General features: G+C 35.6%; 1 protein-coding gene across 2 annotated transcripts in view; it reads left to right on the top strand.

Annotated features, from left to right (window-relative positions):
- The window catches only part of LOC126829638 (cystathionine beta-synthase), a 196,491-nt gene that overhangs the window by 117,938 nt on the left and 63,017 nt on the right, over nucleotides 1–15,536 (top strand). The window contains exon 12 of one of the 2 annotated variants that reach the window (XM_050559636.2): nucleotides 12,787–12,867. In XM_050559636.2, coding sequence (XP_050415593.1) covers nucleotides 12,787–12,867 — 81 coding nt within the window. Of the gene's footprint in view, nucleotides 1–7,453; nucleotides 7,581–12,786; nucleotides 12,868–15,536 lie in introns of those variants that run through there. The other variant, XM_056102637.1, reaches the window with a different exon arrangement.

The raw sequence follows: 15,536 nt of genomic DNA on the forward strand, positions 1-15,536 counted from the left end.
ATAATTTTTGTCATATGTGACCCACCATGGCAAAACCAGTCACATGTCACAAATTTAGTTATTTTAGATATTGGTATGAGGTGATCCTACACATAATTCCCTTCAAAATAAAACAAGTTTCATGTAAATCAGACAAAAATTGGCCGAGCAAGGGCATGTTGAAGATGCAAAATCATAAATACATTAATTTGAGAAAAACGTGGTCGAAATTCTTTGTAATCGCATATTAATGAACTATGGGATTATTATTATGTTGTAAAAACAGGTTTGTACAAAATTTTATGCCTTTGACTTGATTTTTGGTGAAAACTCAAAATCGGTCAGATGGCAGTTTCTTACCTATTTTGACCTATACTGAAAAATGACATTATGCAACATGGGACGCAATTAGACACGGTGGGTCACATATGTGAACTTGTCTAAAATACTTCGGTCTTTAATCATTTGGTGAAGGTGAGGTTGTCGAGGGTCAAAGGTGGTTGTCCATGGAATAATGTTCACATTAGTATCGGTCTTTGATTGGTAGGTCAACAATTCAGTCCTGGTTTTCTGATCTGCGCGTTTAAATGCCTTTAGAATAATTTTCTTGGGATATCGTTGAGCACCACTGTAAGGGATAGCGTTAAAGGTGTGTTTGAGATGACAACTTGATGGAGGAAGATAATGATGGCAATCTGTTTTCTTGGAATATAGATTTGTCTCTAACTTTTCTTTTTCTTTGACAACTTTTACATCTAGGAAATTAACTGAGTTGCTATTTATATCTACAGTAAATTTGATCTTTGGATTCTTCTAGTGGGAGAGAAGATAAAGCCCACATATCATCTATGAATCTGCATGAAATATCTGGTTTATTAGGTAATGGTTCATAGTAGGTTTTCATCCAGTATGACATATAAATGTTATAGCATATGTCACAGCAAACAGAGTTCCAATGGCAATATGTAGTATGCAATATGTAGGCCAAACCATTACTCCTTTCAGCACTCGACTTTTAAGCACAGAAGTAATATAAAGCTTAAAAAACCTGGCCATTCCCCCCATGTAGCCTCCCATTTTAATATACCTTGGGGCAGTTTCACAAAAGTTCGTAACTTTAAGAAAAAAAACTACATTAAGAAAAACTTACGAAAAAGATACGAATTATTTACGCCGATTTCACAAAGGCAGGAGTAAGTTTTTTCTTAACTTTTTCTCATATGTTTTTTTGTAAATACGTCACGAATGGTCGTGACGTCATGTTGCGTCACTTCATTCAAACTTCTGTAAACATTCCCATGGTCTGAATGTTGACAATTATAGCCGTAATGTTTGATTTGATCCTTACCTTTTGAAACATAAACACGAAAAGATATATTCCTTATATATACGCTAAGATTTAGCTGTGTATTTATGAATAAAATGCTATTTTCATATTTTTTGTGTACTTGTTTTTGTTTGCTACGTCATAGTGCGTGACATAGTAACATACGTCGTCTGTCAGTCTGCCAAAAGCCGAAATGGAGCCTAAAAAGCGTAAACAAAATTGGAACCCTGCAGCTCACGGCGTTTTGATTGAGGGCGTTGAGCAGAACTATGGAATTCAGAAAGGAAAATTGAGCAGCAGCCTGACCAAGTCATCGAAGGACAGAGTTTGGGAGAATATTTGTACGAAGTAAGTGTCAGTCTTTGCCGCGATAGGCTTACTCTTTACTCCTTAGGCCTACAGGGCTTAATAGTAGTAATACTAGGCCTAATAGTAATACCGGTATTATAGTAGGTAAACCGGACTGACCCTGACCTTAAAAGTTAAAAGGCAATTACTGTCTGATTCATCGTAAATTTTAAACGGATTTCTTCGATTATGAACAAACTACTTAACGTTGGTTATTATAAACTTACCTGTGTGTTTGTAATGAACTCCCGTTCGATAAAATCCATTGCACAACTAATTATCACAACGATGAAAACAAGTTCTCTCTTGAAAAATTGAAATATCACAAACTTTTCCCAGAGAAAAATACCAATATGGAAGATGGTTACGTCACTCTGCGGAAGATATCATTTCGTATTAGGGGTGACAGCATAGGAAATTCAAGTACAATTACGACAAGAATCCATGACCACTCGGACCAAAGATCACTCGGTTCAAGACCAGTCTGACCAAGTGATAGACCACTCAGCCCAAACAAATAGACTACTCGGACCATACAAAAAGACTATTCGGACCCAACAGAAAGACGACTCGGACCAATAATAAAATGTTGTTTTAATAAATTGATAATTGCGTTTGTTTTAATATAATTACTCGAACCAATAATAAAGTGTTATTTTAATAAATTGATAATTGTGTTTATTTTAATATGACTACTCGAACCAATAATAAAGTGTTATTTGAATAAATTGATAATTGTGTGTGTTTTAATATGACTACTCGAACTAATAATAACGTGTTGTTTGAATAAATTGATAATTGTATTCCAAATCGCAAAATATCGAGAACCACACTTGTAGTCACGTTTAAAAAGGGGCATATAAACGTCCAGTCTTCGTATTATTATGTGCTGTTTATATTAACGCATCAAGGGCGGATAACTTGAAAACGTGTCTCCACCCCACCCCACCCATATATAGTAACCCAGGGGTTAGTGGTGTAGAACGGAATGAAACCACTGGGGATACCGCGAATGTGGAAAAAGTAAAATTAGGCTATCAGACAAGAACAGTATACCCGTATATGTAGAAACTGTCAAAAGTCTGGACATACCGAGTCTCATTGCAAGAGTAAAGAAAAATTAGATTGATATTTTAAAACTAATCGTTGATTTATTTACGTACACAAAATTGAACCAAACAACTCTAAATATAAGAATTCCGTATAAGAATTATTTGCTTCTTTGTATTGTGATTTAATAATAAATAAATAGCATATTGTCTAGCCTTATAATATAATTTAATTGGTCCGACTGGTCTTGTTTTGGTCCGACTGGTCTTAGTCCGAGTAGTCTTTGGTCCGAGTGGTCTGGATACCTACGACAATTGGCATTGAGTTTGAGCGTTCGCACACATAACTACCCGCATTCCTGTATTTAGTTACCGTCTTTTACATTCTAGTAAAATCTCTGCAAATTTTATAGCTTTACTTTTTGAAATATTTTGTTCTAATTATTTGATTAGCGACTCGGATGGGATTATTTACTTTTGAACACGCATGCCGCACAAACACAACTATACATTCGTTTTACGGGCTTTATCACACTTCGGTCAAAACTGTCGAATCGAGAATTAATGTTCCGCTTCTTACGGGGTCATACGGGCTTAGTAGCATTATATACCCACCCGGGCACCCAATACGGCAATAGACACGCTGAGGGCTGCCGCAACACGCTTAAAGATGTTACTGAGGCGGTTATTATTCGATCGAAAGAATGCGTATAAAATTAAAAATACACTCAGAGAATTCGGAGGTAAGCTTCATGATCCTTGTTAAATTATTTATAACATAAAGAAGATAGGATATTTATAGTTTATTTATGACTTTATTTTTACGAGTATCCGTGCAATCAGTGATATTTTAATTGTGAAGAAAATTTGATAGACTGGCGATCAATGGTTTCCATATAAATTTCCTATGTAATTGCCTTCAATTGATATTTTTCGTCGCCCAAACCCATATACGATTAAAATGATCGCGCTGTCAAACTATCTTTCAATGTTAACCAACCCCCGCAACAGGTATATTGGATTCGACCAATACGTCACGAAGACATTGTTGACATCGACTCTGTCGAAATTACAAGTAAATTTTCAAATTTTTCAAGAGAGAAATTGTTCTCATCGTTGTGATAATTAGTTGTGCAATGGATTTTATCGAACGGGAGTTCATTACAAACACACAGGTAAGTTTATAATAACCAAAGTTAAGTAGTTTGTTCATAATCGAAGAAATCCGTTTAAAATTTACGATGAATCAGACAGTAGTCTAGACACTCCATGTGCCATCAGCAATGAGTTTTTGGAAGCTACCTGTGGCATATTACTAGAAACCTACCATAATGCAATCAGTGAGTTGCGGTTTCGATATCATCATTAATAATAATAATACAGTTAATAACATGTAATATACTGGTCAGATCAAGTCTGTACCGCGAAACTAACTCCTCGTCTGTATGGTTGTCGAGAGGGTTTAATCTATCCCTGAATATTCTCTCTCGTCGAAGTTGCCGATCCGCATAAAGTAACAAGGCGGCCATTTTGTCAAAGATTAATACGTAAAAATTTCCAACTTACGACAAGGTTAGAGTTGCCATAGACTTTACGATAAAAGTTACGAACTTCGTAAGTTAAGAATTTTAGTGAAACGCGATTTTTACGTAAGTTTGCGTTACAATAATCTTACGCAAATTTTTCATCGTAAGTTGCTTTGTGCAACTGCCCCCTGGTCATGATTTCGTGTGTACCTTAGTACAAAAATTTCCTGAAAAAATTGAACACAGCAGAAAGTCTGTGGATTCATAGACTTGATTCAGTTTGGCCTAACGGTTTAAATGAGTTAAATCCAGGGGGTTTCAAAATCATTCATAATCATGCATAATTTTTCCTTACTTGTAAAATTTTACCTAAGTTTTAGTTAAGCTAACCTTTCATGTTATGTATCTAATAGTAAGTGCAGGGGGACTGCACCACACAAAATTTACACAAAAACAAATACACGGACAGGACATCATACTCAGGAAAACACAAACATACAGACAATTAAAAAAAAGTGAATGGATCCGGGGGCTAGCCGTAAGCATCCACTGCGCTGTACAGTCCCGGGTCTGTAGTGACACAGACTTCACTCAAATTTGAATTCAACCCATTGTGCAATGCCAGCATGAGTCATGATCTGCTATATGCTACACGAAATACGAATGTAAGCATATGTAGTAAAATTCAACTATACAAGTAACCACATCGGTGAAATGTATAAAAAAGTAGTCTAAACTCTAAATTCAATCAAGAAACGCTTCAGTATTCAATACATATAGGGTACATGTTCCATCTGTCACAAAAACAAAAAACAAAACTGAATACAAAGAAGCAAATAGGAAATGTAGACTGTCTTGAGGGATAGCCGTCTGCTGACTGAGTTGCGACGTTATTTTGGGAATGACGTCATATCTTAGATGGTGATAAAAAATCACAATAATAAGGGCGAAAATCCAGATCAAATAACGTTAAAAGCTTAAAAACCATAAGTTTAGCGACTAATCGGAATTATTAAGTTATGTAATTGTACAATTTATAATATATTAATATAAAACCCCACACCATAAATGCAAAACAGTTATGTTGAAGAAATCATACTATGTAAGTGTATTTATAAAAGCATAAAATTAAGGGAGGTAATTCAGACAGGGTTAGGTAACTACAGAAAATCTAAAATAAAATTTAAATTTGATCATTATCCAGTATGTAGTCGGTTATATACTTACAAGAAATGTCAAACTTGGTATGTTGAAGAAATGTGTAGCGTCTTTGGCAGTGCATTTAAAGTAAAGAGATTTTTTTCGGGAGAGAAATAGTTGTTTATTGTTACATATTGTTAAAAATCGTAATGCCTGTGAATAGAAAACACTATATAGCGTGGTATATGGTATGTTACTATAGATTGACAGGTATTTTACTAAGTCTATGATGTCATCATTCCCACGATGTCATAACTTCCTATGATGTCATAACTGACTTCCAGTCATTTTGTATTTAGTTCTTCATCCCTGAAGAAGTTAGTATTTTTACTGACGAAACGTTGGATAAAACGATGGTTTTTTGATATTGTATTCTATTAATTATTTTTTTATCAAATTTTCATATGGACGTATATTGTCGTAGCCCCCATCCGTCCATCCATAATTTTTGTGGACACGCTACAGGTCACAATTTTTATCCAATTTTGACGAATCTTAAAATATAGATCTATCTTCCAAAGATCTCTATTCCTTTCGATATTGGCATGTATCGGACCATAACTTCATGGATTATGGCCCCTGATTGTACGAAAAATCAAGTTTTTAGCTTTTGGAGACTCTAGAGGTCACAACTTTCATCTGATTTTGATGAAACTTGAAAGACCCGTTGATAACCCGAAGATCTTGGTTACTATTGATATTTGAGCATATCGGATCGTAACTTCCTGAATTATGGCCACTGATTGTACGAAAAATTGTGTTTTTAGCTTGTGGTCCCTCCAGAGGTCACGATTGTTACCCGATTTAAAAAACTTTTTAAATAATTCACCGTTCCACAGTAATGACGCTTGAGTTCGAATTTCGTGAAAATTGGACCAAAACTACCAAACAAAATGGCCGTCACGCATACACAAATAGTGTAAAAATATGGTACATCAAGGTTGTGGACCCTATAGAGGTCACAATTTTAATCCTATTTTATTGAAACTTGAAATGTAAGTTTATAACCTAAAGATCTCGGTTGCTTTCGATATTTGTGCATATCGGACCGTGACTTCCTGAATTATGGACCCTGATTGTACAAAAAATCGCATTTTAGGTTGTGGACCCTATAGATGTCATAATTTTTATCCGATTTGAAAAACCGTATTATTATATCACCGTTACACCCTAAGGACGGCTGAGTTTGAATTTCGTGAAAATCAACCCAAAACTGACAGACAAAATGGCCACCCTTCGTTATCAAATAGGGTAAGGCGCTGGCTCGCTAGCCAGGAGGTCGGGTGTTCGATCCCTGCATTGGCCCGGATTAACAACGCTATAGCTTTTCTCCCGGCTTGTATTCAGTCGGGTTATAAACAGAACCATCATTTAGTTTTCGCGAGGGGATCACGTGGCTAAGTGGGTAAGACGCTGGCTCGCTAGCCTGGAGGTCGGGTGTTCGATCCCTGGATTGGCCGAGAAAGTTCATCCAGATTTTCCGGCGTGGTTTCCCCTCGTCAGTGATTCAGGATGGAGGGTCTGACAAGGACAGCTGTCTAGTCGTTTGGATGGGACGTAAAAGATCCCTTGGCAGTTGGAATTCGATATAAGAGTAGGCCGTAGCGCCGCTGCCCAGGCAAAATTTCCCTCATAGCACACTGTATGGTGTATGCCCGTCTTCATTAGCCCAGTTTAGGAGCAGAACAGTAGGACGTTAAACTCCATTTCATTTCATTTCATTTAGATTTCGCGAACACCTTAAGATGGCGGCGGACGTCACCTGACAACAATCAGCCTACTGTAAATTACAACTTTGAAGAAATATGAACCTGTATTACGCACAGATTATGTCAAGCAAATAAAGTAAAATGTAACATTTGCATGGGATTTCGCTTCATCATATGTTTGTCAATATCATGAATGGCATTTAACCATTTTTGGACTGACAACCATATTAGAAATTCATTATATCTGTATGTTGCCATTCTTCGGAAAAAAAACGTTGAATTAGTAACTGGTGATCCTTAAAAATCGTTTTACAGATTCCAACTATAATTTTAACACAGAGATCTTTGATATGGTTGAACGATTTGAAGAATCGGTAAGTGACGCAAAACATGAGTTATCCTTACTGGACTGAAGTAGAGAGTGATTACACACAGTAGATTTTCAACTGAAGATGAAGTATTCTTATTCGAGACTGTGAGCTGATATCTGTTTGAAAAGAACTATTCTTAAAAGGAATTGACTGTCATCAGATAAGAGAAAGCGATAAAAATAGAAAATGTTTTTATTTATTCTCTACTTATCGTGTTAATGTTATTGTTTCCTGGTGTAGTTTAGTTCCTGTTTAATTTATGCTCCTGTTTAATTTATGTAGCTGTTTTATGTTTATGTTCCTGATGTAAATAAATTTTATTTTTACAAAACTAATATTCTGTTATCACTACTAATAGTGTTACAGTATCTGTTATTGAATATGACAAATTGCTCAATAACTTGTATCATATTAAGACCATAATCTATCATGTAAAATATTTATTTAGATACTTCGAACCAATTTGAACTCCACATCTGCGAACCCTTTGATTAAATAGAATGTAATACGAAGGTATATATAAGACATTGAGATGAGAGGAGAAAAGCAGAAGAGAACAAAGATCAGCCGTGGGCGAAGGGCGAAATGGTTGTCTTAATGTACCATGTTAGTGTTATTGTTATATTCCTGATGTAGTTATGTTCCTGTTTTATTTATGTTCCTGTTTAATATTCTTGTTCCTGGTGTAAATAAATTTTATATTTACAAAACTGATATTCCGTTATAACTAATAGTGTTACATTAACACTACGCAAATATTTCCTTCCACTTGGTCATGGAAACTTTTATGCTTGTTAACCAACATAATATCCAACAAGAAGGTGTTAAGTCTTACTGAAATTTTGGATACCAGCTAATATGTTCCTGTCGCATACTATCTCCAAATGCACCGTGACTTTGCATGCGCTTGGACATACGCCGAAATCAAACACTTCCTATCGCCACTATTATGCGAACAATTAAATAGAGAAGACCCGTTACTTCTGAAGGAGCTGCTATGAGAGATTCAGCCACTGCCACTTTGATCAAATTGAAGAGACTCTTAATGGTAAAAATACTACACATTCCATAACTTCTGTTCTTTATCAACAGAATGATCTGGCCAGCTATAAAAGCAATATACCAAGATGTTTGTTCAAGCAAAACCAGAGGGAATTAATAAGTATCTTGATTTGGAGAGATATTAAAACAGCTTGAACGCCCAGAAACGCCTATTGTTTCAGAAACCATGAGGAAACGTATACAAGGATTTTGCTGCATACAATTGACACTGTGGATAACCATTCTCGTGTAATAATTAGAAGCGATGATACAGATGTTATTGTTCTGTCGGCTTACTACTGTACCACCAACTCTATCAACATTTATACCTGGCGATGAAGAAAAATCAACTGGTCCAAGATCAAGTTTTGAGTTCTGGTGATGTGACTCTGTTAAAAAATATCCAAAATGTTTTGTTCTACCTCGGCTAGCCTATATAGAAATGGTGATGTGACTCTATTAAAAAATATCCAAAATGTTTTGTTCTACCTCGGCTAGCCTATATAGAAATGTTAATTTCATAGTCAAGAAATGCTTAGGTTCACTTTTGTGCATTTTGGCTTTTATGTAGATATAAACATTATTCAGAGGATACTCAATGGCAGACCTTGAGAATCATCGCATTTCAGCTCGTTGGTCATTCTCATTTTTCGACCCATGGTGATAAGAGATTTTCCTTACTTTGCATGCCGTATAAAGAAGCGACAGTAAACAGAATTCAGCTATCGATAAAATTCTTTTTGAAAAAAAAAATATTGGCCATTTTGTTTATTTCAATTTAAGACCTATAGATAAGAGTTATCAAATAATCACCACTTGGATTAATTATTCGGAGAAAATAATGAGTTGTCGACGGCTTTATCATTGACCTGTGACAGTTGATTAGTAATAGTATTACTCAATGACACAACCCCGCTTGTCGATTAATTTACATAATCAGCTACGTGGTTTCGATTAACACTCAACAGCAATCTATAGAAGATCAGAATTAATTTTTTTCTGCCACTGATCAGAGTGAATCGCACGTAGGTACCCAAAAACATTATTGCCAAAACCAAATATTTATTCATAATGCCTTGCGGTGTCTGGGCCAATCAGCAAATGAGTTGTATAGACAGCATGGCAACAGGCGGAGTATATTTATATTTTTTAGGGGTTTTAAAACTCTATTGTATCCGTTCAAAATCAATTCATTGACAATATTTTGATCATATTTGTAAACAAGGGATGCTCAGCTTTACAACTATGCCAATTATTATGCAAGAGGAATGACCGGTCGTCCCGCTGAGAGAGCGAAGAAAAATAACTAATTTCGCCGAGAATTTTAAGAAATAGGACAGATTTAAGAATACGGTACTCTTACAAAACGTTCAAATACAGGTGTTTTAAAATGTTTTATTGCTATTTTGATCTTTTGTGTCGATAGATATTATATTTATAGACTCATTTTTGTGAAAATCTTAATTTCGATCAAAATCAATATTTTCACTTATTTTGTCTTTATCTCATTATTGATTCATGCGCATTTCGACTCATTTAGCTGTGGCTATAATGTTAGGCAGAATTCTTGGGTTGAAATGTTGTCATCTTCGCTCTCGCTAAAACGGTATAATCGGACAATATTTTCATTTATTTTGTCTTTATCTCATTATTGATTCGTGCACATTTCGACTCATTCTTGGGTTGAAATGTCGTCATCTTCGCTCTTGCTAAAACGGTATAATCGGACAATTGATAATCGTGCAATCAATATGTCAATAAAGTTCTCCGATAAAATTTGTAAATTTTATAGTTCAAGTTAGAAACAGGCCAAAAATCGATGACTTATTTCTTTATAGTGCGGAGCCATATTTGCATTGGTGTGATTTGGATCCTGCACAGCTATTAAACTTTGGCCAATCAGCAGTCACGCTTGCAGGGTTGCGGTCAAAAGATCTGGGGTCAAGTACAAGGTCATAGCATTTGTAGGGCTATACTATACTATAACCCTAACCAAACACCAGAAAACAACCGGAAAACTTCCGGAAAACACCATGTTATACTGAATACCGAAAAACAGCGGAAAACAGCGGAAAAATACTAAATACCGGAAAACACACTAAATACCGAAAACATCCTAAATAGGTAACTCGGAGTCTGGTCCTCTGGAAAACACTGGAAAAACCTAACCCTAACCCCCCGCTGATCCTCTGGAAAACACCGGAAAAACCTAACCCTAACCCTAACTCCCCACAAACAGAGGACCAGGCTCTGGGTTACCTATTTATGGTGTTTTCCGGTATTTAGTGTGTTTTCTGGTATTTAGTGTTTTTCCGGTGTTTTCCGGTATTCAGTATAACATGGTGTTTTCCGGTATTGATATTGACGCATTTGTAAACAAAGCCATGTGGACTCTTTACCTTGCAACTTGCTTGCGGTCGGGATGAACAGAGATTCAATGAGCCAAGTAAACGTTCGTGTAGAGAAATTGTGTAAGAGAGCCCCAATAGATATTTTGATCACATTGACACAAACTGTGGCAGTCAGTCAGGTTTTTTCGACACTCACTAAGGATATTAGGTCGGGCGATTTCACAGGGAGATTACAAGTATAACAACCAGGCCACTGTTTCTACAGGTGTAATTCTAATAAAATCATTCATTTTACATAATATATTTAAAACATGTCTAAACTGCTGTCTTAATATGACCATGGATAGTGAAAAGCTAAAATTAAGAATGAAAAAAACGGATCGGCTGTACCGTATACGGAAGAAATCCCCCCCAAAATTGAGAAGTACCGAAACATTCTGGAAAAACTCCTCAAAATTTCAAAAAAATTACCGAAAAGATCTGAAAAATACCGAAATATATTTCCTGGAGTTTTTTTTGGTTTTTCCAGAATTTTTTGGGTATTTTCCAAACTTTTGTTGTATTTTTCGGTACTTTTCAAAAGGATCACATTGCCATTTCTGAACAAATAAGAGAACTTAAATTTTTAACTGAAATATCATAAATGATTCTCACTCCGCTAAAAATAGTGTAACGGCATAGGAGATGAAATTAAAATGCCTCACTATTTTGGTGGGATGTCTTGTGATCTGTGAGATCCAGTATAATCAATTCCAGATGGCCCATTGTAAGTCCATGATGTCATAACTGACTTCCTGTCATCTTGTATTTAGTTCTTCATCTCTAAAGAAATTGATATTTTTATCCAATTTTGCCAAAACTTGAAATCTAGGTTCCTTTCGAAAATGGCATGTATTGGCCCGTAACTTCATGGATTATGACCCCCGATTGTACGAAAAATCACTCTAGAGGTCACAATTTTTATCCGATTTTGATGAAACTTGAAATCTATGTCTATAACCCAAAGATCTTGCTTCCTGTCGATATTCAGACTGTAACTTCTTGGATTATGGCCCCTGATTATAAAAAAAATTGCTTTTTTTAGCTTGTGGTCCCTCACCGCTCGATCATTTCACCATTACACCGTAATGAAGGTTGGGTTCGAATTTCTTGACAATCGAAACTGCCGCACAAAATGGCCGCTCCCTGTACGCAAATAGTGTTAAGTAGGTAATACCAAGGTTGTGGACCCTCTAAAGGTCACAATTTTTATCCAATTTTGATGAAAATAAAAATATATGTTTATATCCCAAAGATCTCGGAATTCGCACATATCAAACAATAACTTCCTGGATTGAACAAAAAATCACATTTTTAGCTTGTGCGGTCACTATTTTTAAAACCGTTTCAATATATCACTGTTACACCCTGATGATGATTGAGTTCGAATTTCGGGAAAATCGCACCGACAAAATGGATGCTGCTTGAATGCAAATAGTGTAAAAGTATGTAATACGAAGGTTGTTGACCCACACAGTTTTTGTCCGATTTGGATGAAACATAAAATATATGTTTATATCTCAAAAGATCTCAGTTCCTTTCGATATTCACACATTTCAGACCATAACTTCCTGGATTATAGCTGGTTGTATGAAAAATCGCAGTGTTTTTTTTTAGCTTGTTCTCTATCCATCTCTTGCAAAATGTGGGCATATCTTGCCTGGCAAGTGCTGGTTTGGCATTTCCATGGATACCAGACAAGCCAGTCTATAGCCATAAAGTGTCCCTTAGGTTTGTTTCTTGGACTTGCATTTGGTGTAAAGCATTGCGGTCATGAGAGGATGAACCCTATCGATATAAATTGTAGACCATTGCATACCTTTATATTTATATGTATTTTTTTTAGGTCAAAGTTTTTGAGTGATGACTGGTTAAGTCAGAGGAATTTCCTACAGCTTGAAAATGATATTGATCCTTTGAAGGCTTGGTAAGTTGAAGTTTAGATTTTTATTTTGGAAATGAAAAGGGGTTTAGTGTCAGATTAAATTTAAATTTACACACAGCGTTTAAGGTCATAGATGCCTATTGATTTCAGTGTGGGTGTATTTTGTTGCCACCTTTGTCTGTTCATACAGATGAAAGTCCAAATTTGGCTTGTTCCCGCAGCCGAGGCTACAGTTTTTAAACGTCCATATTTTCATGTGGACTTAATTATGTTGTCGCCCCTGTCTGTCTGGATGTCATTTCACATTTATTGTCCCCCGCCTTTCGAAGAAAGCAGGGGACTATTAAAATGGGTTCGTCCGTCTGTCTGTCTGTCTGTCCGTCTGTCTGTCCGTCACACTTTTTGGGACACAATAACTCTCTTCCTAATTGAGCTAGAATGTTCAAACTTGGTGTATGTGTTTATTAGGTCAATGCCTTGATGGAGTTCGAAGATGAGCATTTTCCGCTTAGGGTAAGCAGAGATAAGCAATTTGATTGGTTGATGCTTTGGGACACGATAACTCTCTTCCTAATTGGGCTAGAATGTTCAAACTTGGTGTATGTGTTGATTAGGTCAATGCCTTGATGGAGTTCGAAGATGAGCATTTTCCGCTTAGGGTAAGCAGAGATAAGCAATTTGATTGGTTGATGCTTTGGGACACGATAACTTTTAATTGAGCTAGAATGTTCAAACTTGGTGTATGTGTTTATTAGGTCAATGCCTTGATGGAGTTCGAAGATGAGCATTTTCCGCTTAGGGTAAGCAGAGATAAGCAATTTGATTGGTTGATACTTTGGGGCACGATAACTCTCTTCCTAATTGAGCTAGAATGTTCAAACTTGGTGTATGTGTTGATTAGGTCAATGCCTTGATGGAGTTCGAAGATGAGCATTTTCCGCTTAGGGTAAGCAGAGATAAGCAATTTGATTGGTTGATGCTTTGGGACACGATAACTTTAGTTCTAATTAAGTGAGATTGATGAAACTTGGTGTTTAGTTTCATTACAGTAATACCTTGACTAAGTTTGATAATGAGCATTTTCTGCTCAGGGTAAGCAGAGCGATACGCAATTTGATTTTTATATGTGTCCTCTAATTATTTTCCTATTTCGGCGGGGGACATCAGCCTCACTGTTGGCTTGTTTGTGGACACTTTATTACATGTCACAATTTTTATCTGTACACAAAAACACATACTTATGGAAAAGCAGCTACTTATTTATTTCGAAGAGTATTCTCTCAACGTTATCAAGCTAATACAGTAATGCAAGAATTATGAGATCAATATATACAGAAAACTATAACAACAATTCATGAAACCATACAGGACAACAACAAGATCAAAGGGGTTTATTCTACAAATAACTAATTTTTTTTTTATATAAACAATATTTATTCAGAAAACTGAGGGGATTGAGGAACAGGCAAAGCCTATATAAACCCCTCTCCCGGTTACAATAAATTACATAATATTACAATATTTTGAAAATAAAGAAGAAAAAAGAATAGATAAAAGGAAATTATATATATATATGTACACATAACCCAATAAAAATATTTACATGTAAACATAAGTTTGAAATAATTAAAATCAGATATTTTTTAAAATCTAAATCTTTCGGTTTGTTCAATAAAATTATGGACCCCGTTAAATACTGACACGTTTTCGTTGTATGATAGTGTTTCCGATCCATATAGTAGCACTTTAGTGTTTTGTTGTGTATGAGGTAAAGTGTCGATTGTTCTGTGGCGAGCATCTGAATACAAGGAACATACAAGGAGATAGTGATAAGGATCTTCTATTATATTACCACATAAACATTCGGGGGTGTTTGAAATATGTCTTGTAAATTTATGAAAATTTAGATTACTGCAGCCTAGTCTTAGTTTAGTATGTATAATTTGATTTTTACGTTTGCCAATATAATAAAAGAGAGGTATTTTCGGATCACGTTTAGAGAGTTCTTGTTTAAATTTTGAGAGTGATAAGACATTTGTTATGGACGGATCTAGGCTGTTCCAGAGTCGGATAGCTGATGGAAAGAATGAATTGTAATAGAGAGATGTTTTGCAGAATATTTCATCTAATTCTGGTTTACTTCTAAGATTATATGGAGATGTTTTTAATTTAATGTGGTTGGATAAATAATTTGGAACCATTCCATTAATAATTTTATATATTGTCTGTAATTTATGTCTTTTTCTTCTTTCATTCAAAGGAATAATACCAGTTTCCAGATAGAGTAAACGGTGGCTAGTTCCCTTTACAGCCCCACAAATAGTGCGTAAGGCGTCAAGTTGAAGGTGTTCTAGTTGGTTCGCTAGGCGATCAGTGCAATTGTCCCAAATAATGTCCGCATAGTCGAAATGCGGTAGTATATAGGAATTGTAAATTATGCAAAGAGATTTTCTATTTAGCCTGTACTTTAGGGATCTTAAACAATTGATTAATTTTGATACTTTATTACAAATATTATTTATGTGGATATCCCATTTAAGTTTGTGTTGGAAGAAAAGACCCAAGTGCTTGTGGTTTTGCACATCATTTATTTTAACAGTATCCATAAAAAGTGGTGGTATGTTATTGTGTGGTTTGATAGATATTGTTAGTGATTCTGTTTTTGTGGGGTTGAAGGAAACCAGCCATTTTTTGGACCAAACGTTGATTTT

Source organism: Patella vulgata, chromosome 8 (genome assembly GCF_932274485.2).
Source record: "Patella vulgata chromosome 8, xgPatVulg1.2, whole genome shotgun sequence".
Taxonomy (NCBI): domain Eukaryota; kingdom Metazoa; phylum Mollusca; class Gastropoda; family Patellidae; genus Patella; species Patella vulgata.